Source organism: Empidonax traillii, unplaced genomic scaffold (genome assembly GCF_003031625.1).
Source record: "Empidonax traillii isolate 1590-97213 ecotype Southwest subspecies unplaced genomic scaffold, ASM303162v1 scaffold27:size3997909, whole genome shotgun sequence".
In the NCBI taxonomy this organism is placed as follows: Eukaryota; Metazoa; Chordata; class Aves; order Passeriformes; family Tyrannidae; genus Empidonax; species Empidonax traillii.
The window spans coordinates 74,324-101,834 of NW_020955220.1; the positions used below are offsets into that span (position 1 = coordinate 74,324).

At 43.9% G+C, this 27,511-nt stretch overlaps 1 protein-coding gene across 7 annotated transcripts in view; it reads right to left on the reverse strand.

Moving 5' to 3' along the window:
• Positions 1 to 423: 423 nt before the first annotated feature.
• The window catches only part of WBP1L (WW domain binding protein 1 like), a 57,746-nt gene continuing 30,658 nt past the window's right edge, over positions 424 to 27,511 (reverse strand). For 5 of the 7 annotated variants that reach the window (XM_027907450.1, XM_027907491.1, XM_027907476.1 and 2 more), the window contains 3 exons: positions 14,826 to 14,928; positions 4,198 to 4,359; positions 424 to 2,795 (listed from right to left, as the gene is read on the reverse strand). In XM_027907450.1, coding sequence (XP_027763251.1) covers positions 2,056 to 2,795; positions 4,198 to 4,359; positions 14,826 to 14,928 — 1,005 coding nt within the window. In that variant the 3' untranslated portion in view covers positions 424 to 2,055. Of the gene's footprint in view, positions 2,796 to 4,197; positions 4,360 to 14,825; positions 14,929 to 17,123; positions 17,503 to 24,191; positions 24,476 to 27,511 lie in introns of those variants that run through there. The other 2 variants (XM_027907458.1, XM_027907499.1) reach the window with 2 other exon arrangements.

Consider the following 27,511-nt stretch of genomic DNA (forward strand, 5'->3'; position numbering starts at 1 on the left):
GGGGTCTTTAATTCTCTTCTCAAAAGATACACATGGTCAGTGCATAGAGCTGGAAGTGCCCAGCCCCCAGGCACCTGGCTTCGGGGCACGCACAGCCTCTCTGTTACCACTCATGCTCCAGAAATGAGGTCCCTGAATCCAAATCTAAGTCCTTCATTCTTAAGAGCACCCTAAGACACAAACTGAAGAGCTGTTCTGATGGAAGAGAAAGGCTGTGATGGGCAAAGGAGCGAGATTCTCCCAAACCTTGTAAGGGAAGAGCATTACCCTCAAAGGTGCAGGTACAGTGCTGGAATAAGCACCACGTCCCTTGCTCTGTAGCCAGCACAGCACCACATACCTCCACTTAGAACAACAAAACAAAACCACAAACTAAAGACAAATCTTGTTCTTAGCTCACAAAATGATACACATACACACGGGCAAGTTATCAGAAAAGGCATTATATTTTGGTTTCCACCTTATTTAAAACTGATTTTGGTTTTCAATCAATCAAATCTGAGTATGTCCGAGTTCGGTTTTCAATGGTTTTCCTCCCCATAACAGTAATGATCTGGACGACCACAATTACAAAAGGGACGGGGAGAAATCCCGAGAACAAGACACATAGTCTGAACTGTGCTCTCTTCCACATGAGCACTCTTGGGAATGTTAGTTTCAGCTCTTCCTTTTTTTTTTTTTTTTCCTTTTTTTCCCTTCAGGTTGTTACTATCAAAATCTCTACTGTTTATTAAAGCAAAGCTACAGTAAATTTTCTTGCAGTCTTACAGCAGGTTTTCATATTACCAGTAGGACTCGCATGCATGGATTGCAGTCACACACACACGCTCACAGACATTATACAGTAGCCAGTTGCCACCATAATTAAAAAAAAAAAAAAAAAAAGGAAAGAAAGAGAAAGAAAACAAACATTCATTTCTTTAAGTGGTCATTATTAGAATCGCACCAAACTTTTGGATTACAAAAAAAAAAAAAAAATACTGCACAGGTCTTCCACATGAACATGGTAAGTCATCCCTTCGCAATGGACGGAGCTCTCGTCTCCATTTGTTCAACATGCATCGCTGAAGCTTGAAGGCACTCTGGCCAAGGAGAGCCCTGTTCTTTTTTTGTCATCTTAACTCAAGTGTGCTGCTGTCGGGTGCAAAAAAAGGAAAAAAATAAAGCCAAGCCCTTTTGCAGCACACCGGGAAAAGGTCATTCGGAGACCACAGTACTTGGAAGGCAGCCCAGCTGCCTGGATTCTAACTGCTAACTGTGCTCTTGGAGGCATTGAAGGAACACACTTGTATTTAAAAATTACATATAAAGGCAAATTTCTGCAAACCCTTTTTCTTCCAACTGCTTACGGTAGACTAACACTCCTTCTAGAAGAAACTGGTCCTTCAGTCACCAGCTTCAAGTGGGAAATTTCCTACCTGCTGTCTTAAACACTGAAGCACTCGAGATTATAGTGCTGATGTGTTCGGGCATTCATCAGCTTCAGGAAAACTTTATATTGGAAGGGGGAAAAAAAAAAAAAAAAAAAGGAAAAAAGATGAAAAGAAATCCCCAATGCCTCAAGAGCACTATTTCAAACCAGAACTCTTGGGCTACTGACTGCCGGCACTGTCAGAAGCTGCTCGCTTCTGGGAAGACACCTGGAGGTTGAAGCCTTATGGTGATTTGGTATCCTCCCAGGGTGAGATCTGCTGAGTTTTACTGATTGCGAGATAAAGCAGTGTTTCAGAAAACTAAAACCAACAAACACATAATAACCATCACCAAAATCACCATTGGAAAAATTCCATTTGTTAGAAGGTCTCATTGAGAAACATCAGTCCCTGCTCCAAGGAGCAGGACAGGTATGATTAACAAAACCCAGAGTAACCCGTCCCCCGCAAGCCGGGCCTTCGAGGACTAGTCCCCACATTATACTGGAGGGGGAGAAATGAAAATAAACTAAAAAAGAAGGTTGTATCACCTTTTCCTCCTGTTAAAGTTTTAATCCTCTTATTCCACTTTTACTTCTTTGTATTTTTTTTTTCCCCCGATTCTCCCTTCCGCTTCGCCGCCTTAGCTGGGGGAGTTATTGGTACAAGAGTTTGGAGAGTCCTGCTCATTTATTGTGTTCAAGAGTACACACACCGGCTGCCGGGGCAGGTGGTGGTGGCTGTGTTCGCGGTGCTGCTCCTCGGCGGCACTGAAAAGCCCTTCCTCCTCGTCCCCGTGGGGACGGCCACTGCAGCTGTCGCAGAAGTCCAAGGGCCCGTCCAAAGCATCATCGATGAGCCCGTCAAACTCCTTGAGGTCATCGTCATGATGACCCCGGTTGCATACGCAGACTTCTATGCCCGAGTCGCCGGTGAAACGGCGCTGCCTGCCCGGCGTCTTGTCCTTGGCGTCAGGAATGGCGCTGCTCTGCTCTAAGCTTTCAGAGCTGTAACCTTTCAGCAGTTCCTCCTTGCACTCCGTATCCTTATCGGGACCGGCCCTCTCCATGAGCTCGGCTCCCGTGCTGGTACCGCTGGGCTCCACGCTTTGCATTTTGGCAACTGCTCGCTCGACCAGCAGGGTGGTGGAGGGCTCGGGGTCCCCGAGGCCGGGGGTCCCGGTGCTGTCAGTACTGCTGTTATTGCTGATGGGGGCTGCAGAGCTGCTCTGTGCTGGCTGCAGGCTCCTTGGCGTGTCTGGGATTGTGCTACTGCTGCCTGCTGGGATGCACTGCTGATGTAAGGCACTGTATGGTGGTGGTGGGGTCGGCGGGCGGTTCACCACTTCCTCATAGGGAGGTAGTAAATAGTTTGGCAAAAACCCTAGAAGCGGGAGGCAAGGAGGAGAAGTTATTTCAGGACTAGCTTATCTCAGGAAACAAGTCACTAATACAAGTTGGTATGGCATTTGTCACCTACCAGCACCTTCCCACTGAAAGCTCAACAGGCTCTACAAGGGGTGCCAAAACCTGTCCCAAGTGAGGCATGTCATGTTTTAGAGAAGCAGTAAATGAGGCACAGGACGGGCACCATTACCGGAAGAGAGGGACACAGTTGGGAACAGCAGCCTGATCTCCTGGCTCTCAAGCCTATACTTACAGCTACCAGGCAAACCTTCCTGGACCACGTACCCAATACAGACCCATAAACTGCACGGGGGGATGGCCTGTGTTGGCTTGAGGGAACAACTACACAGCCTTTTCCAACACTGGCTTCTCAGCCGAGTTTCCATTTTCAAGAGCAAAGATTTCATCTCACAAAGCCTTGCACAAATATGAAGAGACATGAGCGGTTACAAGGAACTTGGGATCCTGGCTTTTGGTTGCTGTTTTAGTGCTGGATTCAATTCTTCTGATGCAGTCAGAATAAATTGGCAGTACTGGCAAAGGAGTTTGATTTATTGTACTTACAGCTCCTCAAATACAAGAAATATTTTGTTTACTTCTTAAGAGGGAACAAAATAAGTCTATACAGACAGAATGGACCTAAATACTGGAAACATTTAAGGACAGAACTGTAATTTTCCATGTGCAATTGCATATCCCTGGGGCTGGAGAGGAAAAGGCTGCTGGGGATGATTTCCGAGGTGGCTGCCAGAGTTTAACGGAAAAAGCAAGTTCATACATACATGCAATTCAACAGTCTATTACACGTATCTCCAGCCAGAAGGCCAAGACTTGCTGTTCTAGCACAGCGTATCAGGGCACAAGGAGAGCACAAAGTGATTCTACTTTCCCTGTGCTGTGGGCAACAGCTCCTTCATGCAGAGCCCTAGGGCTGCTCACCAGCAGTGTGGTCCGGGGACCACAGCACAGGGTGGGAGCCAGCACGGTCCCTGCTGAGGCTTCCGGTCACCACCTCCACCCAGTCTGTGTGACCAAATTTCATGAGGCCACTTTCCACATCTCAGTCCCACCAGCAGCAAGTGCAGGCTGGAAAGGAGAAACCTTTGCAGAGAAACACCCAGGGAATCATTGCACTCCCAGGGCCAGGTGTGAAGGTGCTGTAGCTGGTGTGGTTCAACTCCAGAGTCAAGGGGCTTCAAATACATCCAGCATCTTGGAATATACCACCTCCTGCCTGCAAGCCATGGTTAGCAGCATGGTTAAGTGCCCACTGTCTCCTGCTGAGTCCAACTGCTTCTCCCCTCCTTCCACCCAAGACAGGAAACTCGCTGCCACCCTGCTCCCCATGATCTCCAGGGAAAACAGTGTGGGATACATACGGAAATAAAACGGCAGGGCCGAGTAGTTATGGGCTTCCCGGTAGGCGATGAGGTTGATCTCGTGTTGCCGCTGCTGGGCCTGGAGACGGTGCTTGGTGCGTCGGTGATGGCAAACACAACAGCAGCTGAGGATGATGATGATGGTCCACACCAGCCAAAACCCTGCAGCGGGGGAGAGCGAGTGTTAGCCATAGTGCGAGAGCCACATCCAAACCCAGGAAACCCCAAGAAGCCAATGGAGGAGACCATCACAGAGCCTGGATCTGAACCCCACACTGCCCTAAAGGTAGAAATATGCGTTTTGCCAGGAGGCTTCGACATAGACCTCCCTGCCTGTGTGGGACATGCCTGTTTGGGAAGCCTTGCCAGAACTGGGTAACTGAACATACTTTGGTAAAATATGGATCATATTCAATAGGTACAACTCTGTACAAGAACTAAGCTCCCCACTCCATCGCTCCTACCCCTTGGATACCATTTCTTCTAGCCAAAAATATGAGCAGAGCTGTGAATAGCATTGAACTGGCCTCCCACAGCCATTTTGGTTTGAAAATAACAATCAAGACACAAAAGACACTCTGCAGATTGACCACAAAAGAAGAGAAAAACCCTAAGCACTATGTTTTGCTTTTGTTTGCACTGCTCTTTAATTTCCAGTCCAAATCCTTCATTGTTATGTTTAACAAAAACATACTCTTTTTGCATAAATGTCTCAAAATATTTTTAAAACTTATTTTTGTATTCAATGTCTTAAATTATCCAAAATTAAATTAAACTAGCCCCCCACTAAGAATCCTCAAGAAACCTAACTCGTGCTCCTTTTGTGGTCACGGTTGGTTTCTGTGCACTGTCGTACTGTACGTACATTGCTCCTTAAAAGGGAATTTTAAAACAACACTTCCTGATTTTTCCCCTCTCCCTCCAACATGTGGAATAACATTCCCTTTCCACAAATTCCCCTTCACTCTTACATGCACTAGAAAACATTTCCAAGACACACTGCAAAGAGCTACAGTATTCAGTCCAGATTAGGCTTTTATGTCCTGCAGCTGCAGCCTACAGCTCTACCTGCCTTCAGAGGTTCTGTAATCTCCATCTTCTCTAAACTCAGTTTTCGCAGCTAAGGATATCGGGTGAGCTCCCCCTTAGAAACATACAGGCTTGGCAGCCACTGCTCAGTGGAGATCAGACTTTTTCTTTCCCTAAGACCTCCACCACTCTTCACTACTCAAACTGTCAAAATGAAGATTCCTAGCGCAAAAGCCTGTTTTCACGATGGTCAGTCCTACGGGATCAAACTGCTTTTCTCTCACCACTAAAAACCTCTAGTCCTGCCTTTACAATACCTGGATGTTTTCAGCATCCCCTGCTGAGTTCCCAATGTTTTCTCCGCTAAGAGCTGGGTGGGGAAAGGTGAACAGTTTAGGAATTTGAAGAATGAGTGGAGTATTGCTTTGGCTCAGGACAAAGTGCATTCGATCCCTATCACCCATCTCAGAGACCTGCACTTACTGTTTGTAAGTGAACTGGATATGCCATATCGTGCCTCTGAGCATTTTGAGCGGGGACTTTCACCTCCCTGTGTCGTAATCCAAATTCCTCATGTATTTTGGCACTGCAAACTGATATCTTTCTCTTGCCTTGCGCAATCTATTTCCCTAATCAACTGGAAACTGCCTTACACACAAACTTATCAAAACCTGCTATCAAATGAAGGTGTTACATGCTCCATTTTATTTTTTTTTTGGCTTGGCTGGAAATGAAGGTTCCTGGGTAGTTTCTCTAGCCAGCCTGCTGAGCTGTACCATGAAGGGCAGAGAAAAGACTGTGATCTTCACTCCAGAGAAGCAAAGGATGAAGAATTCAAGATGCCTTCTGCACTTCTCAGACCAAGCTGAGGAAGTGTCCACTGCCCTCCCAATACTCTCCTGCTTCTGTAAAAAAACCTTTTTATATAAACTAAAAGGATTGGTCTAATCCACCCTCCCCTCCTGACTCAGGCATTTGCCACTACCCAAACCTTGCTACACAAACCCACGACTTCAACTGTCTCAAACTTTGAAGATTCTCACCAATACACTTTATTTCTTACTAAGAAAAGGTCCCTTGGCTCTTGCTTGCTGAGGAAGCAAGAATACACTCATCAAAACCAGGTCACAGCATGCCACCATGCACTGAGGCAGGCCTGCAGTTCATCTTCTAAGTACTCCTTATTTTCGAAGAGCAGTCCGTGATCATGAGTTCAAAAACAATGGAAAATTACACCCAGCTATCCAGGGATTTTTGCTACAGTTATGAAAACAGATGCTTTTTAACACATTTGATCACGTTCTTTCCCAAGATTCTCTAGATGGTAGCAAGCAGCATTTAGTTAGTTAAGATGTCCTGGAGAACTGCCACTGTTAAGCAATCTCAGCTGTAGCAGCCAAATATTTCTGCAGGGAATCGGAATAACTGCTCCCACCCAAGCCTGCATCCAGAAGATTAAAAAAGTATTTCTTTAGAAAACTTCTCTACCCTTTCCAAAAAAAAGCCCCAAAGTGCTTTGCAGATAAACCAATGCACAAGCTCAGAGTAGGGGTCAAAGTAAGCTCAGCCATTCCTGGGAAGAGGTGCGGCAACTCTGTTAACAACAGGCAGTAACAATGTACAACAGCTTAGATAATAAATTAATGTTGGATCCTACTGAAACTGCAGGTGGCATTTTAAGTAAACAGTCCATAATTTAGTGGACTGCAATCTGGCCACAGTGCCAGGAACAACACCTCCATTCCCATGCAAAGGGTCTGTGCACACTCTCAAACACCAGTGGATGAGATCTGCTGTTTTTCATGAGAACTTTCAGAAAAAGAACCCACTAATACCACATTATTGCCTGGTTTCCTTAACCACTGACACTTCCTAGAGCTTCGAGGAATTACTCAACGCCTGACTCAGCATGAGCCCGAGGACTTGCCTGGCTGATCGCAGCGGATCAGCAGCATGTGCCCACCACAGCCATTTGCTGGCCTGGCTTCTGGAGTCCCCTTTAATGTCTTTGTTCCCACCTTGTGCCCCAACAGCACATCTGTACTGCAGACTGGAAGGCCCCCCAGTGCATCAGAAGCAATAGACTGGACACTGTGGGTGCTGAGGCACACAACAGGCTTCTTGGTTATTGCTTGGGCAGGAGTCCCAGCGCTGAGAGTCCAGGGCCTCCATAAAAGGCTCTAGAACACCCCCTTGCCACAAGTTTGGGCACAGCTGCAATTCTGGCTGCAGAACAGAAAAACTGTAAAAGCCTAGCAAAAATATAGTATGGTCATTTATCTGGAATAAAGCTACGTGTGCAAGGCCAAGTGCAATTGTAAATATTATGTCTAAGAGTATGGAGTGAACAGTGAGGACATCCATGGCTGAGCTATGCATTTGTACACCTGGTGAGGCTTGGCTTCAAACCAGGAGCAGGGAGCTGAGCCAAGCAGACCACTGGCCCGTGCAGGCAGCGGCTCGCTCATTTGGCAGGAGGGGAATTTCAAATTCACCCAAAGACAACACTACACAAGCAGGAAACACGAAGGCCAAGCGCAGCTGCAGTACACGCTAACACCTCCTTCCTTCATGGCAAAAGCAGGTACCAGCTCTGCCTCGTGCTAGAAATGGGAGAAATGCACAGAGGCAACTGAAGTTTGGCATTGAAAATACTCTAAAAGCCAAGTAAAACGGAGCTTCCAGTTGTCTTCAGTATCTGCAAAAGTATTCCCTGCTTCCAAAAGCCTTCCTGCTGCAGGCACTGGAAAAGCAGAAAAGGGCGGGAGACACTGGGCATCCTGAGCCAAGTCTGCCATTAAACGTCTGAGTTGAGAATATTTCCCACAGCCAATCTGGCCGTAATCACTGGGAACAAAAGCTCGTGGTAACCTGAGAACAACATGGCACATAGAGAGCAAACAGGGTCTTTGGATAAACAGCTCCTAATGGACAGCTGGGGCAGAAGGAAGGTACCAGTCTGCAGTGAAACTGGCACCAGGGAACCATCCAACTTAAAATTTCACGCTCGCTCTTGGTTCATGGAAGAGTCAGAAGTTGGAACACTCTCCAGCCCAAAAAAGGCCGAGTCCTGAGAAACGCTGCTATATTCTTTGTCAAATTCACTGGTGATGCCAATGGATGGATAATGATGCAACCAAAGGTGAAAGAGAGCCAAGGAGCTGATTTTTGCCAAGAGATTTCCCTGCCAGAGCATCAAACCTTCCATAAAAATAAAAAAAAGAAGTACCAATTGCTTACTTAGCATCACACAGGCTTAGAGCTATAAGCTTGACACGAGTGGTCAAGCTCAGGGAGTCAGAAAGGGAGCTGCAGAAACACCTGGGAACAGAATTAGCTCCCACAAAAGCCATCTCTCGCAAACTGAGGCAATACTGAAGAAAGAGAAGGATGCTACATTTACAGTATCCTTGGGAAAGGGAGCCCCATCACGTGGTCATGCACCAGAGATGTTTTCTACCAGCTGTGAAAGAACATGCCAGGCCTAAGGCTTGAAGAAAAACCTTTCTACGACACAAATCATAGTTTTGCTCAAAAGTAATTAAGAACAAAGCAATATAAGAATTAAAAATCAGGGCATTCGTTCCTTGTGAAAAGGGAGGGAGCAATGTTTGGTCTGATGCTGTACTGTATTTGATGCCTGGGATGCTGCCATCAGCATTGCTGTTGAGAGAAGCTCCTTTTATCCTGTGCAAAATGGAAAATGTTTTCTGGAGCATTCCAAGGGTAGGAACAGAGAAATCTGCCCTCAAGTTCATGGTAAACTTGGGCGAATGCCATGGCTCTGTTGGCAGGAAGTCCCCTAAAAGCAAGCCAAAACATACTGTAAAGTGCCTTTGTGTCTGCCCGACAAGCATCTGGGTAATAGCTTTGGTTCCATGAGAGCTGGTTCTGAACAGACGGAGAACGGGGACAATTTCATTGACTAAGAAGTTCCAAATGGGGGCCTCACAGTCAGCCATGGCTGGAAAAAATTATCTTTCTCAGGGCCAACGCTGTCATCAAAAGTAGAAGAGAGATTTACTTGGTACGACAACCTGGATGCACTGGGGTTTATCGTGTCTTTTGGCAGAGAGACCCCACTGTCTCTTGCCACTGCAGACATGAGTGTGTATGAGTAAATGCTGCTGCTCAGGAAATCCAGATGGAGGATCTAGGCCATAGGCCTATGAACATTTTAAGAATTAAAAAAGAAGCTGCTGAATAACATGGTCCTCTCCTGCCTGTCTCATCCATACCTCCTGCTGCTTCCTCCACCTCTTCCTGTGCCGGCACAAAGTTGTGCGTAACTGTGGTTTGAACGGGTTTGAGGGAAGCAGAGCAGGTTGAAACTCATTTGCCAAACATAACAGCAGCAAGAGAAAGACTGACTTTCAGTGACAGCTTTATGTCAGTTTAAGTAACTGGAACTGCAGTCCCAGCTTGACCACACTGCAGGAAAAAGTTACTGAATATTTGCAGAGTACAATGGGAAAAGAAAAAAGCTGAAGACATCTCCAGCTCCTGCTTGCTTGCTCCCAGACTGGTAATACGGACAAAAGGAGATGGATGTTCACTGCAGTTGGTTTCTGGTTTTCAGAATAGTGTCCACTGTACCCAGGCACACCTACTGCCACGAGAAAAGGTGGAAAAAGACAGGTTTCAGAAAAGTCCTTTGCTTATCTTGTAATGAGAGTGAACTTGACATACAGGACAGTGGGTGAAACAGCACCAGCCTTTCCATGCTGTTTAACACAGCCCAGGTGGAAGTGGCCACACGGGGCAAAAGTCAGCATCTGCACGGCCAGGCTGTGCCAGACAGTTTGCCTTCTGCTTTGGATCTGGGAATTTTACTGAGCCAGACCAGAACACACTTAAGGTGATTTAACTGTCTGGATTAGGATACAAGAAGTCCCAGGAAATCAGGAAATAACTCCCTCAGTGACCCTATTTATCATGAGTTTCTGTACAGCCGAGACATCTGTTGTTTGCCCCATATTGTCAGTGAGGCTTTGTCCTGAGGGGGCTATCACTGAAGCACAGCTGAAGAGTAACAATGGCCAAAGGGGAAGTTTGATACACCTAGGAAAGAGAGAGCAAGTACAGCCACGTAGGAGGCCAGGTCAAAGGCAAGGAAGACCACAAATCCCTCTCTGAAAAAGGATGTGGTTATACTGAGGGATAAAACAACATGGGGTAAGGAAGAAAACGTGGGACTGATGCAGTGTTTGACTGAGGGTTTTGGAGACCGCAGCAAAGTCTTGGAAATAAACTCTTATTCTAAAGCTGACCTGGAATACGTATGTGGTACAGCAGTTTTTTTAGTTTTAGCAACTAACCAGATCCTTGCCAAAATTTTCTGGCAGCATGCTTTTTGGGGAAAAGAGCTGTCTAGCGATTCCAAGGGGAAACGTGCCGAGATGAGCAAAATGTTCAAAATCAGCAAAAACATTGACTGTGCTGCTTGCAAACTGAATGGTTTTTTCCAGTACAACTCTTCCACTAGGACCTAAACAGTCAGAATTTTTTTTCTTTTCTTTCTTTTAGAAACAGAGGGCCTCAGAATCAATGCTCAAACAGATGAAAGGAAGCAAAGTAGGCACATGCAGCATCTGAATATTCACTCATCACCAGTGCTGGTTTGTTATGCAGCGCCTGAATGCCTCAAGACCCTCTGACTCTGAAATCCTACAACTTTTTGCGTCCAGTGACCGGTTGCCTGTTTCCACGCTCCTCAATTCCTGAAACATAGTGTACTATTTTTCCAACCACACCATGAAAATTACTTTCTACAGCTTTGCTTGCTGTGTTCAGAGCCTCTGGAATCATTTAATTTCAAGCTGGTCCTCAAAATAGGCAAGGAGAGAGACAAGGATGGACATCAGGAGATCTGGATTTCGTTTTCAGTCCACATTATACACCTAAACTTCGGAAAATCCAGAACATCTGAGCCTTACGTCTTAACCTGCAAAATGCGGGAACGGCATTCCTCGATAACCTTCTCTCCTGTATTTTGAAAAGTGGTATTTTGGAACATTTAAGCAATAAGACACCTGCCAGGCCTGGACAAAGGCCAATACCGGAAAACTCCAGCAAATCACAATCAGACCATACAGACCTGAATAAAAACTGCTAGTAAACAAAACCCACTGGTTGCTGCCATTCTCCCAAGACCACAACCTCACCCGTGGGGACTGTGAGCTCTCTGGGGAGCCCAAAGAAATTCTTAGACTAAAACACTGACCCAGCTCATCCACCACCCAAACAAACACCTTTCCCTAAATGAGGAAATGTAAAAGTAAAACCACTTCTTCCATTTTACTTTTTATGATAATGTTCCAAAAAAGTTAAATATATAATGCACCTTTTTCCCCAATATTACCAGCTACCAAGCTTGAGCTAAGAATTAATTAGACCTTTACATGTAATGGCCAGTCTCTTCGCGAATGAAGAACCGGGGAAGGTCTTTCCACCTTCCAGCCTGCGCATTGGATTTTTTAGGTGAGACACAGTGTGCGCGGAACTGAAGACCTTTACATAGCTATTAGACCTATATATAAAAATCTGAATATAGTTTTATTATTGGCAACATGGGTCTTTTTTTTTTTTTTTTTTTTTTTTAATAAGAGATGGGTGGGGAATCTGAACCGGGCTGTTATCTAATTTTAAACACAGGCTGTCCACCTGCTTGGCATATCATATTCTCCATTCCTCCACTCCACCCCTTAACAAAATAATACCTTGATTTTACATCCTATTCCACTACCCTCAACGAGTGGTTTATAATTACTGCAATCTTACTTGCTGGCTAGAAATGTTGACATCAGCCATTTTCAAAGAAAAACTTCCCTCAAATTCCTAAACAGGGAAAAAACGTCCTTTTTACAGGAAACATTTCAAGTGGCCACAAAACAGGATCATGTTTCATAAGCCATGTCCAGCTAAGACAGACTAGTTTTCCATTTCAAATGCCACCCTCCTCTGCTTCTTCTTCCCACAAAGCTGTGGTGGTAAATAAATCCAGGATTTAATTCAACAGGACTAGCAAAAAGGTCTGTTTTTAGGCACACAAAAACACTGGTGGTCTGAGAAGGTTGAGAGAAGCAAAAACTTCTCAAAAGCTACCTCAGCACACACATACATTGGTTAAAATCAAAACAGAGAAAACCATGAAGCCCTACTTAAATGGTGCTGCCAAGTTAACTGTTCATTAACCAGAAGTTATTATTAACTTTTAAAAAGCTAATCTGTTCCCAAGCATGTCTGCTGCTCTCCACTCCATCAATTCACTGCTCATATTAAGGCTATTTACATACACTATCACTGCTATTCACCTTGAAGGTCTTGAGTGCCTCACATCATGTACCTACCAAAGGTACTCAACAACTGGAGCAGCAGCTAAACTCACAAGCTTTTAATACGAGTTTTCATTTAAAGGACATGCTCCCTGTGTGACTCCTCCCCTCCGTCCTAGACACTTTATTTTCCAACACTCATAATGGCAAAGCAAGCTTTGAAAACATTAACTGATTTTAAATTGATGTCAGATGTTTGCCTGAATTTGCAGAAAGCCTAGAAAACAGGTGTCATGTTTGCATTATTCCCTTCACCTCAGCGTGGTACATGATGCTCTTTGCAATGCAGAGGGAATGTGAATCTCCACAGAGAAACCTATTCCTCCTGAGGAACCATCCAGCAGCGTGTGCCACCACCGTGTTTATTCCATGAGCTCAGCGTGACCTGTGTGCCTGCTCTAGAAAGAAGCCTGGAATATTCTGCCTCCTTCTAACAAAATCTGGTTTTATCTTCCAATAATTTTTATGATGCAGCCAGGCACTGCCAAGTATAAAAGCCTGTGCCATACTGAGAGCACAAAGACAGCTAAACCATCCCATTAAAATGGCAGGGGGCTATTGTTCACACTGTACTGTTTGTATGCAACACAATTAAGCCTCTCTCTCAGGATGTCCTTGGGAGAAACGTGGTGACCGTGCAACAAGCTCCAGTGTGCAGCTGTACTCCACGCTGTTGCTCGATTTAGATCCTGCTTGCCACAGAGTCTGTAAACCCTTGCACACATGCATCTTCCTCTGTATTCCCACCCACACAAATCCAAAACTGAGTTTGACCTTCCCTACTCTGCTTTGTCCATACATCCCCATCAAGTCTGAACAAACTCCTGCCATCTGTCCTGACTGTGCTGCCGACTGCTACAATCTGATCCAGGCAGTTCAAGGCAGCCATGTATACAGGCCTGTTTCTTAGCCTGCTAGAGTCTCTGGAGCCAACCCCCTCCCCCCCCATCCAGAATTGCTTCTTGAGTTGTTTGGACACTGTGGAAAATATGCTGCTGTACAAGGTCTGCAGTACATTAAAATCCTGCCATTAGTATGGACACAGCCAGCCACTGGAGTCTGATGCACAGTGTGTCTTGAAGATGTCTATTAGAGTCCTGTTTAGTTTACAACCACATCCTCCACGCTTCGCTGGCTAATTTGAAAAGTAAAAGCATGTTTCCAGGCTAAAAGATGAAGTGTCAGCTATTCCTGTCCTTGAGTCCAGTTTAAGTGACAGTCTTTGTATATGTAACACAGGCACGCTACTTTGGCAGAGTGAAACTGTGGGCACAACAGAGGGATTAACTAGAAAGCGCAGTTGCATAAAAGCTAGAAGTTACCAGTGGGCATGGTAAGAAAGTATCTCCATTCTCTAATGTACAATGTCCAGAGTTTCACATTTCCAAATTCCAGGAGCACAGATGCCCTACCAGCCTAGGCTCCTGGCAGTACAACTGCATGTCAACATCAACGTTCAACCCTTTGTGCTCCTCCTGGAGAAAGGAAGACACCATCAGACTGGAACAACTAGAAGTTTTCCTTTAAAATTCGGCATACTTTCCTTTCAACTTCCCATTTTTCCATATATCTTTATCAGTTTTGTTGACCTGCTTTGACCTACCTGCTGCCATCTAAAGGGACTTAGCAGGTATGGTCACTCGACCACTTACTGGAAGCTGGTAGTTTTAAATGCCACATTTTGGGAAAGAGGAGATAAGAGGGGTTGCAATGGGCAATGTGTGTTGCATTCAGCATTCAGCCACTGCAAGCCCACAGGATTTGCCCAAGACTCTCTCCCACCCAAAAACTCCAAACACAATGAGTCCTGAAGAGAATAAGCACCCTGGCCCTCCTCCTTGAAAAAACAGCTTTAAAAAGATAAATCAGATTTCAACTGCTGTGCTTGCAAAGAACTAAAACAATAAGATGAAAGATACTGAATGAATTCCCTGTTTGAGTGTGTCAAACTCCAGTGTTGTGTCTGCATTTCTCCCCCAAGCCGGTTTCCTCATACAATGTTATCTTGAGTACCCTCAGTATTGCCCAAATCAGTGAGAAAACCAAACAACAGTGGCAAGACGACCCATTACTCCTCAGAAAGCACCCACTGTAACAATCCTATTTCCTTGTCACATCAGGTCAGCTCCGGATTGTGCTGCAGTGAAATGGCAATGCATAACAATGCCTGAATACAAAACGGCACAGGACACCAGCCAGACCTGCAGTATGGTATGAGAGCCATGCAGATTAGGAAGGGAAGCCATACAAAATGGAAGGACTTACACCAGAGTTCATAGTAGTAGTTGCAACACTGGGATTGTCCACAACAGTGGCCCGTTTCACATATGTAACTTTGATTGTTGACACCCATGCAGGTTTCCTTGTCCTAAAATTAAACAGACACACTTTTAAGATGCTTTGTCAGTATATTCTGTAAATGTTTTACACAATGATCTGCAAGCATTTTAAAAGTACAGGTTATGGCCTTGGGAAACTCTAAAATACATAAAGAAGTTAAAAAACATCTAAGGGTCACCAAAAAACATAAAGGACTGATCAGAAGAAAACCCCGTACCTCCAAACCCATGAGTTACATTGTTTAGCACCCAGTCAGCGTTGCCTTCTCATCATCCCATTTTTTTTTCCATTAAAAGTTACCATATTTTAGGAGCCAGGCATTATCTTATGGTGTTTGTTCCACATTGTACACAATATGGATGCATTAATGGGGCTGAATGCCAAGCAGAAAAAATAAAAGGAACATTATAGTTTGAGAAAAGACTGCTTCAATTCGTTTAGATCTAAATGATAATTACAATATGCTCCTGCAAGATTCCAATCTGATTCCTTCACAATTAGCCATGTGCTTTGTGTAAGATCAGTGTTCCTGTAAAACTTCTTCCTGCAACAGCAAAGTAGGCCAAGAGCAGAGCCAAATCAGCTGTAGTGTATCACCCAGCAGGTCCTCAAGACCTCAAGAACTATGGTGTGAGGTCTCAGTTCCCCACATGGTGCACCACTTCATAGAAGTCTGTGTTTTCCTGCTAGTCTGAAAACATTGGTGCAAAAAAGTACAAAACACAAGAAAACAGAAGCATTTTACAGGTTGTGGTTCATACATCCTCTAACAGGTTTTGGGGCAACCTGGATGTTAGAAGAACAATACACAGTTTAAGAAACAAACAAACCTTAATAAAAACCACTGATGTTGGAAACAAACCTGTAACAGAATTTTAAAATTTTCCCTTTCTTTCACTTAAAATTTATTATAAGGAAAAGAAAATGCTGGGATGTTTATACAGAAAGATGTGTTGAAATAATTAATTTCTTAAGTACCACCTTTCAAATAAAAAAAAACAAAAAAAAACAAAAAAAACCAAAACAAAAACAAAACAAACAAACAAACAAACAAACAAACAAACAAACAAAAAAAAACAACAAAAAAAAAAACCAATACACCACCCTGCAAAAGCCCAACAAAACCCAACAAGCTGTAAGAGCAGCAAGCCCAACCAGAAGGATACAGGGATGCACAACTGTAGATGGCAACACTTGTTGAGCTGCACTGTTCCTCTCTTTTATGGGAGTGCACCATGGTCACATTTCTCACAAGCCTCTCACAAGCCACCAGACATGCAAGGGGATGTTTCCACCTCTAATTGCAGAGGCTGGTAGCCTCTTCTAAGAGACACTGCTGAGCTGGCATGGCATTTTCTACTTCAGGCATGCTATTAATTCCAAAAATTGTCACTTTAGTCAGCAAAAGAACTAGAAATAGGGCACATCTGTTCTCTTATCTGTTCTTACTAGTTTATTTACACTTTTCATCATTTTTGTTGGTATTGCAGAGTTAATGTAACTGATAAACAACATAGATTTTGGCTCTCATATCAACAGAATTGAGAAATTAAGATGCCATTGCAAAATTGCAATCCTGTTGATAATGCACAAGCCAGAAAGCGACTGAGGTCTGTGGTTGTGACACATGAAGATCAGTGTGACCTGCTGAACCAGCCATTGAATCATGTGGAGCTGGTGAAAGAAAAGTCCCACAGTGCCATTTCAAAATCTCCTCTGCATCACCACACTGAACCATCCCTGACCACCTCTGGTTTACTCCCCAAAAATTTGATCCATTCAGTGTTGTCTGCTTCAAAAAGCAGCAATAAGGAACACATCAGTGTCATTTGGCAGCAGCACCTTATAACAGCTTCAGCATCACTGTATTTTTTCCCACTTAAGAACTTGCAGCAGTCCTGATTTCAAAGACTTTCATCACACTGTCCTTTCATTTGAACTTCCCAGCACCCTCTTGCCAACGTTATTATATGTGAAAAGACCTTTCCACGCTGCCACATGCTTATGTGCCTCTTATTAGTCCAGCTGGCTAACATGTGTGTCAGTGTACATGCTGAACAGAAGATCCTCAGCAGCTAGGTTGGTATCCTGCAGGTTGTTCCTGGAGATCAAGTCTCAAGCAAAATCCTGCTTCCCATCTAGTTTAAATCTTGTTGTCCAGAGCTTTTTTTACACACCGACCAAGACAAATCATCTTCCTTGCTAATGTGTGAGAACTTGTACCTTCAAATAGTCTCATGGTTCTCTTTCAGCTCCCACAGTTCAGAAGAGTCAGGGTTTTAAAGTCCTTGCAGTGCCAACCACCAGCCATGCCCCACGAAGCCCAAGCAGCTCCTTTTGGAGCCCTTTTGCAGCCCTCTGCCAGCCCAGCCACCAATGGGTTTTTGGGAACTATCAGACTTGGTGCAACATGTCAGACCCAGAACTGTCACTCATGTTTCTAAACAGTTTCACAGAATCAAGGAATAATTTAGTTTGGAAAGGATCCCAGTAGGTCACAAAGTCTGACTACTGCTCAGAGCATGGCTACCCCTGACAGTAGGTTATGCTGCCTGGCACAGGGAAAGAGATAAAATGTAAACGCAACAGATCTTCAGAAATAAAAGTCGACTAGGGAAAGATTCCAGCACAAGGAGAGCATTGTTTGGGATATGTTACAGGTGTCTCCTTTGCATCCAGTATTTCAGTCTATTTTCCTCTCCTCACTTATGTCAAACGTCATTTCTGTGAAAAGCTGAGCCCCTGTACAGTTTCCTGCACCTTTTCTGCAAGTCGAGAAAGAGATTATGCATGGCCACCATGGCCATGACAGAGACCATGACATTTTTTTGTTAGGAAACTTCCACCTATTGCCAAGCTCTTTGATCTGGCTTCAATTTCTATTTAAATTCCAAGCTGCATTCTTCATACCAGCAGTGTTGTACTATTTCTACTTCCTTCTACTGTGCATTCTTTGTGCATGGTGCCAAACTGTAACTACTTAAGACATATCAGCAATATAGTTATCTGTAGTCTAAATGTCTCCTGGAAACAATATCCCAAGTGCTTGTGCTATGAAAGCACATTGTTTCCTCTTTCACACTAAGAGGCATGGACAAGGCACAAGGGCTGAAAGAGTAGTTTTATAGAGAAGAAAAATATATGTGGAGGAGAAAAAAAAAATCTCATAGAAGCAAAGTTGGGGCACTCACATTTTACTGACCTGCCTTTGTTTTTAATCTCCATTGCAAGCAGCACTTGTAATGATAATTTTTAATTATTCTTAGCAAAATTGAGTTTTTATTGAACTATCACAGAGGTTTTGGGGGGAGTTTTTAGGTAATCTTATGAAAACAGGGAAGGGGGAGGGTTTCTTTCCAAAAGCTCTTTCTTCCCCAATAGCCCGGTGCTTATCACATTCCAGAGTAAACTTCCCTACAGTCTTGTTTTCTTGTTGTCCAAGCACATCCCTCCCCACCATCCTTTGTTCAGCTAACTGCAGATGCCTCCAGGCAGGATTACTAAGCAGGATCTATGTGGGTCTGTTCTCCAAGAGCATTCACCTCCATTAGCGCAGAATATTCTTGTTTCCTGACTAAGAAGCCAGAACATGCCATCCTTTATCTCCCACCTGCAAAGCCTATAAGATTCCCAGCTAATTTCAAGGGATTTGCTTCGTCCAATAAGTCAGCACGTACTCTAGGCCCCACGGACATCACTGCTTCCCTGGCATCATCCTAAGAGCTGGTCTGAGAACTTGAAATCACGGGATCCCTGACACACATTCCAAGGGCGGGAGTTTTCAGGAGAAGGTTCTGCAGTCCTGGAGCCTGTGTTCCCTCCCAGTCCAGTCCAACAGAAACCATTTGTGAAATATGATACAGGCTCTTTCTCATGGAACTGGTTGAGTAGGGAAGACCTCATCTTGGTGCATTTTGAGAAAATACAGTTCTTTGTATTTTAGATGTGGCATCTTGGATTAGTTTTCACAAGTCAAACTTTATAAAGCAATTCTGAATAAAAACAAGACTTTTTTTTTTTAAACTTATTTTCTTGTTAATATTTGGCATTTGTGGTAAACCCACAATCACACTGGCAATTCTGCCAGTACTGCGCTTTTGCTGTCAAGTGCTTTTAAAAATAATCCTTAAAATATCCAGCAGTGGCAGGTATAAGAGAACTTAAGGCAGCGCCGTATGTTGTCACATCTGAAGCAACAGCAAACAGTAATGTCAGTGCCAAAGAAAAAAGCCAATTATTTTCTTTACCTTCCAGTTTAGTATTAGACCTTTGCTGGAGGTCTACACGACAAATTAAAGGTCAAAATCTGGGGCACGATCAAGACAAGAGGTATCCACAGAGGTCTGCAGGTTGACTAACTGCTCCTCTCTGCAAAGAAGGATGGAAGAAACCTCTTTATCCTACTTCTGTAAAGGTTTTCAGTACTAAATGGTTGGGTTTCATACCCATAAATCTGACAGGATTTACTGCGTCTGAAGCCAATGCAGGAAATGAAGGGAAATAAGAACTTGATTGACAGTGGAGTATCATCAAAATAAAAGGATCAAGGCACTTCACACTCTTCTACTCTCCAAAGTCAGCATTTAACCTAGGAACATTGTTGCTACGTTAGAAGGGAGAAAGGTGAAGATGAGCAAATTCCAGGCTAGTGTGGCTATTTTCCAAGATGAAAATTAATATGTGCAACTGCAGCAACAAACACTACAGCCCACGCTGAGAAGTGCATAGTTGGCAGTGAACCACCCACAAAAGATGACTCCTCAGTTGGCATTAACCAGGTAACCAAAACCAGCAGTGGCCAGTATCATGAAATCTAATAACCACTTTAGCTTTTTGCTCTGTCTCTTCTTTCCACAGAAATCCGGCCTCCTTTACCCTAAATATGAGCACCTTGCATTTATTTGTCCTCCACGTGTCATTCAACCTGGCAGAGTATCTGTTCATCCTAACCTTGTCAGGATACACTGACACCCTGGGAAACAGCTGGAAATGTGACTTGCATTTACTGACAGCAGCTTATAGGCCATTCCTGTCTAGTAGGACAGACAGTTTTTTAGATTTAATTTCCTATTTTTTCCAAACTTCAGTACAGCATTTGTCAAGGTGCTACACAGCAAATTACTATCTGAACTGGAAGAGATAGAGAATAATAACAGAATGACAGGAGGAGTAAGGCGTACAAACAGTGGGACACAGAGAAAAGCCCAGCAGCAGGTTGCAGGGAGACTGCCAAAATGGCATCTCCTGAAGGGCAAGATGCGACTCGTTTTAACAGGACTCGGGCTCAACCTGTGACCACTCCAGACCTTCTGGTTTCACGGCTCTTATAGGGACTTTGGTAATAAGCATGCATTTAATAATAAATAAAAATCCTGACCTAGTTATTTCACTAATCTCATTACTGGCAGGCAGTAGTCCCTTGCTCTCGGTACCCAGACACACCCATAACAACAAGCAGGATGGATTCAAGCAAGTGATACTATCTTCAGAAAAATGTATTAGAATTTTGAGTATTAATATTTTGAGTAACTCACAATCAGTATTTAAACCATATATATTTTTTGAAGCATCCTGAGTAACAGAATGGAAATGACTGTCAGTATATTAAATGTGTCAGAAACAACTATTTGATATCCACTATTTATTAGTTCCCACTTGGCTGTTACTCAATCTCACATATCAGACTATCACTAGTGCTGGTGATCATTAGCCAAGTGCACCAGCAGCAGCTCATGAGAATGCAAACACAAACCAAAGATGGGCATCTCTGTCAGATAAGGCACTCAAGCGTTAGCAGGTTAAAATTGCTACGGAAAATACTAGGCTGGAATGCCGAATCCTGCCATAGGTTTACTGCAGTTGCTGGTTTGCTAGCAGCCCCCTGGTTCCTATTCAAAGTAATCCTAAATAAAAAACTCACTAGATCCTTTCAGAGAAGGATCCTAGGTGGGACCACAGCAAGGACAGGCAGAACTGCTGGGGAACTCTGGATCAGTCCTGACACACAGCTCAGGACTGAGACACCTGGTTGAGCCTGCACTGAAGCCTCCAGACATATCCTGTCTTCACAAACACTACACTTGTTAGTCCTTTGGAACACGAAATCAAAAATCCACCATCTGAGCAAGTGTCATGCCTTTGGTGGGTTCAATTTAACTAAAGCACATAAGATTGCCAAAGATGAAAGCGGCTTTGACTGCTGGGAGTTACTGGAACCTCGGGTGCCAGGCCCTGCCAGCACGACAGGGGATAGATTCCTGTAAGCCTGCCTTATGACAGACAGCTGAGGCCAGGAAATAAATCAAGTCTGGACATTTCTTCATAAGTTACCCACCAGACATTTTGTTTTGCTGAACATGGAAAAAAAACTGTAATAAGTGCAAATATCCAAACACTTAAAAGCATAATAAGTGGGGGAAGAAAGATGCCTCTGAGCTGTCTCATGCACAGTAAAGATCTCCAAACTGGGAATTCTAATCCACAACATTTATTGCTTCACTAATGCCAGCATCAGGAGAATTATATTTAGATCAGCATGATTAATCAGCCACAGCAGACCAGTCTTCACCCCCAGCGGATGCAGAACCTCCAAGGTTTTATTAACCTTTATCTGAGGAACAAATTGGTTTGTTGCATCCATTTATCCTGAAGAAATACTCCAATCACCTTTAAAGGAACACTGTCCTTTCACGAATCATGGACACGTTAAATATATTTCAATAAAAGCTGGTTTCGTTTTTGTTTATCACAAGTTTCACTTTCAGACTCCAAGGACTACACTCGGGTTTAAAGCACCATGTGAGACTGTTTACTTCCTCACGCCTTGCTATAAGCTTCCCAGCTGCAATACCCAGCCCTCTCACATTAAAAATACTCACTTCTAGGAAATTACAGCTTTGAGGAGGCTGCTTTGCGTTTCGTTGTTTTAAATTACCAAACAGCAGACCATGCTGAAAGCCTCGAGCAGTTAAAACTAAAACTGAAAAGGTTAAGGAATCCAACATCTTAACCTTTTTTCGTCCTTTTACATTTATGTAGTAAACTAGACAAATGTGTTCAAGCTTCCACCTGAAAACCTAAGAGGAAATGCTCGCTTGAAACTGCAAGCTGAGATCCTACACAATCAAGTTTCCTGGGATGGGAGCTTTAAACACCCACATTGCACTCATGTCAGATAGTGCTGACCTAGCTTTTATGTATTTAAATACCAACCCCACTGCAACAATAAAAAAAACAAATCAAAACCTGGCAAACACCCTAATTTTACCATGTGTTCGGCAGTCCATGTGCTACAATGCTGCTGGGTCCCAAAGAAGAAGGGGAAGGCAGATGCAGGGGAAGGCAGATGTTCAGTGGGGTGCAGAGCGAGGGGTCCTGGTCCCGGAGAGCTGAAGCTCTCACCGTGACCCTTCTGTCCTGGTCACGCAGCTCCCGGGAGGGAACCCCACCCAGCACCCATTCCCTGAGCTTACAAGCCCAGGGATCAGCACCCTTGTGTTGAGTGAGAACAACAAAGGACATCCCAGACAGCCAAGTGTTTACAGTCCAAGTGTAAACCAAGAGACAATAGAGGTGATGAGATGTTCCTGAATTTCTCCTACAGTTTAAATTAAATAGCACTGTTCGCTAACAACACTTCTTCTCTTTTACAAGTGGAAAAAAGAAACTTCTGAATGGTATCTGCATGCAGGAAACAATCACAAATACTTCAGCTTTGATTTTTTAAAGACTAAATATAATTTAAAATCAGTATGATTAAAACTAAGAAAAGTTCAAGCAGCTGTTTCCCACTATATCCTTCATCAGTGGATAAAAACAGTCAAGAGCTTTGCTCTGTTTTTGAGGCAACACCTTTTTTCCTCCTTCCTGTAAATGCCTCTATCGACGCTGAAAAGTTTAGCAGCAGAGAAAAAAGTACCATCCATCCACTGAGATAACCAGATGTTCGAGCAGATGAAGCCAAATTACACCTAACTTCCACTTTTACACCTTATGCAGCACCTCAATTGCCTGAACACATCTCTAAAACAAAAAGATTAATTTAAAAGTAGGAACTTGGAGCAAATCTCAACATTTGAGGCAGCGATGTCTCAGAGCGATTCGAGAGTTACCTCAAGCCATTCAGCCTTTGTGCCCGAATTTCCCTCTTTAGTTCAGCTCCGAGGTTTTTAGGGAAAGTCTCTTTGCCCTGAGAGCTAACAAGTGAACTATTATTATAGCTATTGCATCAATCACAGGAGGTCATTGTGCTAGAGGTAGTTTCTTATGTAAAACTGTTTTCGGTTCAGCAAAGTGGGAGGAGCTGCATTTCACCAAAACTGATCTGATAAGAAAAAAGAGGCAGCACTGTTTACTCAGCAGTGTGCTTAAGGCCTTTTGCCTTCGTTTCTAAACAACTGAAAGCAGGCAGTTTAAACCATGCTAATGGTCCAATCTTGACTTTTTAATTTTAAATTAGAAACTGTAAGCAGCACTCTGATATAATGCAATATGTATTCATTGTGGACTACAGAACACAGCAGTGCTGGAAAGAGTTTACAGTTAAGACTCCCCTACAGACGTGCCTCCCAGACCAAAAAAAGGGTTTGCTCTCCCCGAGCCTAGGAACGCATAGTTGGCACCTTCTCCAGCAGGGAGCAGCTGGGCAGTTGCTACCGTTTCTCATTCCACTCGACACTACCAGCTATTAAATTATCCCAAGTTTCTTGTTCAAGCGCAGACTCTCTCAGAACAATTAAAAAGTCACCAAGCTGGGGGTCGCAGCATGTTGCCATTTTCCGTCCAGTGACCTTTGTCAAAGATGAGACACACACACACACACATATATATACAAATGCCTCAAATGCTTCTCTTTTTTCTCCTTTTTTTTTTCCTTTTTAAACCTGCAGTTTAACACTCAAAATACTGCTCGCACAAGAAAACGATTCATTCGGCATGTTTGCAAGCAATGCAAACACAATCGAGGACTGTGGAAAATACCCTAAAACGCAACCAAACAAAAACTGCACAGGAGCACGACACAAAGAGCCGCCCTGCCGCAAAGCCTACAATAACAACAAGGGAGTTTCTATCCTTGGCTCACAGTTTTGCTCCTTCCTTGCTAATAAAAAGCGTCTCTCACACAACTACGCTCCCCGATCACACGCCACGGGTGGGGAAGTGCTGTTGGTACAGTTCCGTTTCAGGGAAGTCAGAAATCATTTCCTTAGAGATGAGGGGAATAAAACTAAAATCAATCAGTCACATCCTCCACTTGAGCGAGCAGCTCCCCCCCGCACCGAAGCTGGTTACCTGTCTGAGACCCAGGAGGAAAGGCATTCTGCAGGCTCATCCTCCACACCGGCACATGGGAAGGCAGGAATTTAAAGCCCCACAGCGACCATTTCCTCATCAGCTGTGGGCAGCCCGCTCCTCCGATCCTATTTAAACCAGGGCTTCCTCGGCTGGGAATGCTAAGTAAACAGGGTCCTGGGACACTGCACGCACTCGCTGGCTCCCCCTCCTCCTCCTCCCACTCCCTGTGACATATCTCAGACTCAGCCCAGCCGGGGTGTTTGCAAGAGGGAAATGACATCAGGTCGGGCAGTTCTGAAAAAAATAACAAAAAAAAAAAAAAAAAAAAAAGGGGAGCCAAAGCAGCCCTGAACCTTTAGACAGCTGCTGGGTGACACCAGCCTGCACTGCAATCGGGCCCCTGTCAGGGGACCCCGGCAGAGCAGGAGCGCTCTGCTCCTGCTAACGGGATGCTGCGATGGAGGGGGAGTCTGTTAACGCTGGCAGGAGCAGACAACTCCTCAGTGATGATTAAATCTCACTAAGCAAAAATAGACATTTCCTCTGTTTCTGAGGAGAAAGCTAGGTTTGATCTGCTCGCTGAACAGCACTGCAGTACTAGGAGCCACCACCGTGGTTTCCTGGGGGACTTGGGTAAAGCCTTCACAGATCCAAAGCACTCCCATGCCACCTTCTGCCTGCCACCACTGACTCCACTTTTTCTGAGCAACAGCTACAGCACTGTTCAACTCTACGCCCCTCCTGATAACAGCTGTTCCTTTAAAGAAATAGCAACAACTCCCCTGATTTCAGAAGGATCGGGATTGGGCCTCTCCGAGATCAAATAGGTGATGGGAAGAGATTTGAATAACCCAAGGAAAATGTGAGAAGCCCTTTGGAAAGGTTTCTCATTCTACTTGAGCTCATTTTACATTTTCATGCCAAGGGGCAATTAAGCCTTATAAACAAATTTATCATCTGGTGCTGAGGATGGCATGTCTTGTTTGTCCTCCCCCAAGCAAGGAGTACAGCAAGTTCCATAGCGGTGTAGAAGATGACACTGCAGAAGGTAATCTAAATTTAACTCCCTTTTCTATGCCCACTTTGGAAGTTCAGCAACCTCTTTTTTTTGTGCTTCTCTGTAATCAGCACCTGTCCTCGTCTGTCCAGGCCGGGGTGGGGACGGGACTAGGACACCATCACCACTTATGCCCCAGCTCCAGCTCCACGGATATTTGAAAGAGGAGCAACTTCCCTGGCTTTTGGCCTTCTTGGCTTTGGAGCTCAACACATTAAAAAATATGACAAGGAAAGGAATATACATTTTTTCCATAGTGAGTTCACTGAATGCCTTTTTTAGTAGCAGTTTTAACAGTAATTTCAGTACTACAGAAGAGAGAAATCACATACAATTCTTACAAATGCTACTTTGCAACAGGAGAAAGAAAAAAAAACAAAGAGAATAATAAAAAAAAAAGGCAGGACAGATACCCACTCCCCACCCCAACAGTCAGAGAGCTTGCACCAGTGTCAGAAAAAGAAACCCATTTTGCACAAGCCAAAACTACTCAGTGACCACTGCTGCTGCCTCCTCCCAGCCCAGCCCAGGGTGGTTTCCAAGGAGAGAACCCCACTGTGGGTGTCCTCTACACAATTAGGCTGTGAGACTATACACAAGCACCACTTATTTTTAAACCAACTCAAAGGCACCATCTAAACCTGCTGCTTAAAGTAAGCACATCTCTCATTTTCCTAAGAGAAAACAGGCACATAAGTAATTTCCTGGAGGATACAAAACATCGGTGTTAACAAGCATCAACCAGGCAACGGGATTTTCCAGCTTTTGTGCTCTTGGATCTAACAAACTCTCAACCTTTGCTTTTCCAATTCTATGGACAAACACCAGTGATATATAAGGGCAGCTTTCTGTTTTAGAAATCTGTTCTGTGGCCTCACGCTGGCCTTTGAAACATCCGATTTTGGCTGTTGCTATCCAGAGCCCTGGACAAGGCAGATCCCAGGGCTGAGCCATTGCAGCAGTTTCTAAATCCCTACTGTCAAAAGGAATCTAACTTTAACCACCCGCCTCTCCCCCAGCACATACTCAAAAGGCAAAGCATCATTCCAGATCTAAGACAAGTTGTGAAGAACTATCAAAGGCAGTAACTTAGCGGAAAAGCAAAACCATCCTAAATTATGTGCGAATTTAGAAATCCTGGAAAGACTGACACAAAAAAGGTGGTTTCCAAGCAGGCATTACCACATTTGACTGCAGCAGGAGCAGCCACCCTCTCTTGCAGTCCCTGAGTGACAGTGGCCAGTAACATGCTCCACAACTCTGCTATAGGCGACTACGGAAAAATTCCTGTAGAGGGACAGAAAAAAAAAAAAAAAAAAAGCTGGACAAAGTAGCTCATGCCCTTATAAAACCCTAATCATCCCATAACCTTTCCAAAATACATAGGTTGTCTTAATTGTTGCAATTGCTTTGTATATTCCAACTGATATCCTTTTACCTTCTTCTCTCTCTTTTTTTTTTTTTTTTTTTTTTAAGTTCATAAGTTCTTGCCCCAAAGCTTTGTCTGGCAGCAACAAGTTTTATAGACAGTGGTTGTGAACAAATAGTTTCTTTCATCAGGAATGAATTCACCACCTTCTAATCTGACTTTCTTATTATTAGCAGGTGGGAAGAAAAGTCCCCATCCATCCTCTCACCCATTCATTACTCTGTACCTGTTAGCTATCTTCTTATAAAAGATATCAATCTCCTCTATCCTCTTAATGCAAAATCTTTTCCTGAAGCCTTCAGATGCTCATTGTCCATTTCCAAAACCTTTCTAATTTTCTATTGCTTGGAGGAAACCAGAGCTGAAATAATCTTTATTTTAATGAAAGCAAGAGCAGCTCCAAGGCAGACTTAGCATGGGTTTGATTCCTTTATACAAACCTGGAGTGTAAGATCCGCAAAGGCCACACAAGAGTGTATCTATCCAATATATAATGAACAGAGAAAACAGAAGTTTTCACAGTTTCTTAGTAGATGACTCTTGAGGGCTCTGAAAAGTCATGACTAATGTCAGGACAGATTATGGGATATACATTGCTTTGAAAATTTGCTTGTTTAGGAAGCCACCAACCATCCCTTTTAGGCATGTCAGCATGGATCCCACTATACAAAAAAGAGGGAATAGAGGCCTATAGATGCTTTTCTTTTGAAAAAGAAGGAATAGGGGCCTCTAAGCATTACCAGTCTGTATTACTGTTCTCCCAAACATGATGTCAAGCAAAGGAAATTGCTCAATACCTTCACAAGCTCAACACACACTGACTTGTCACCT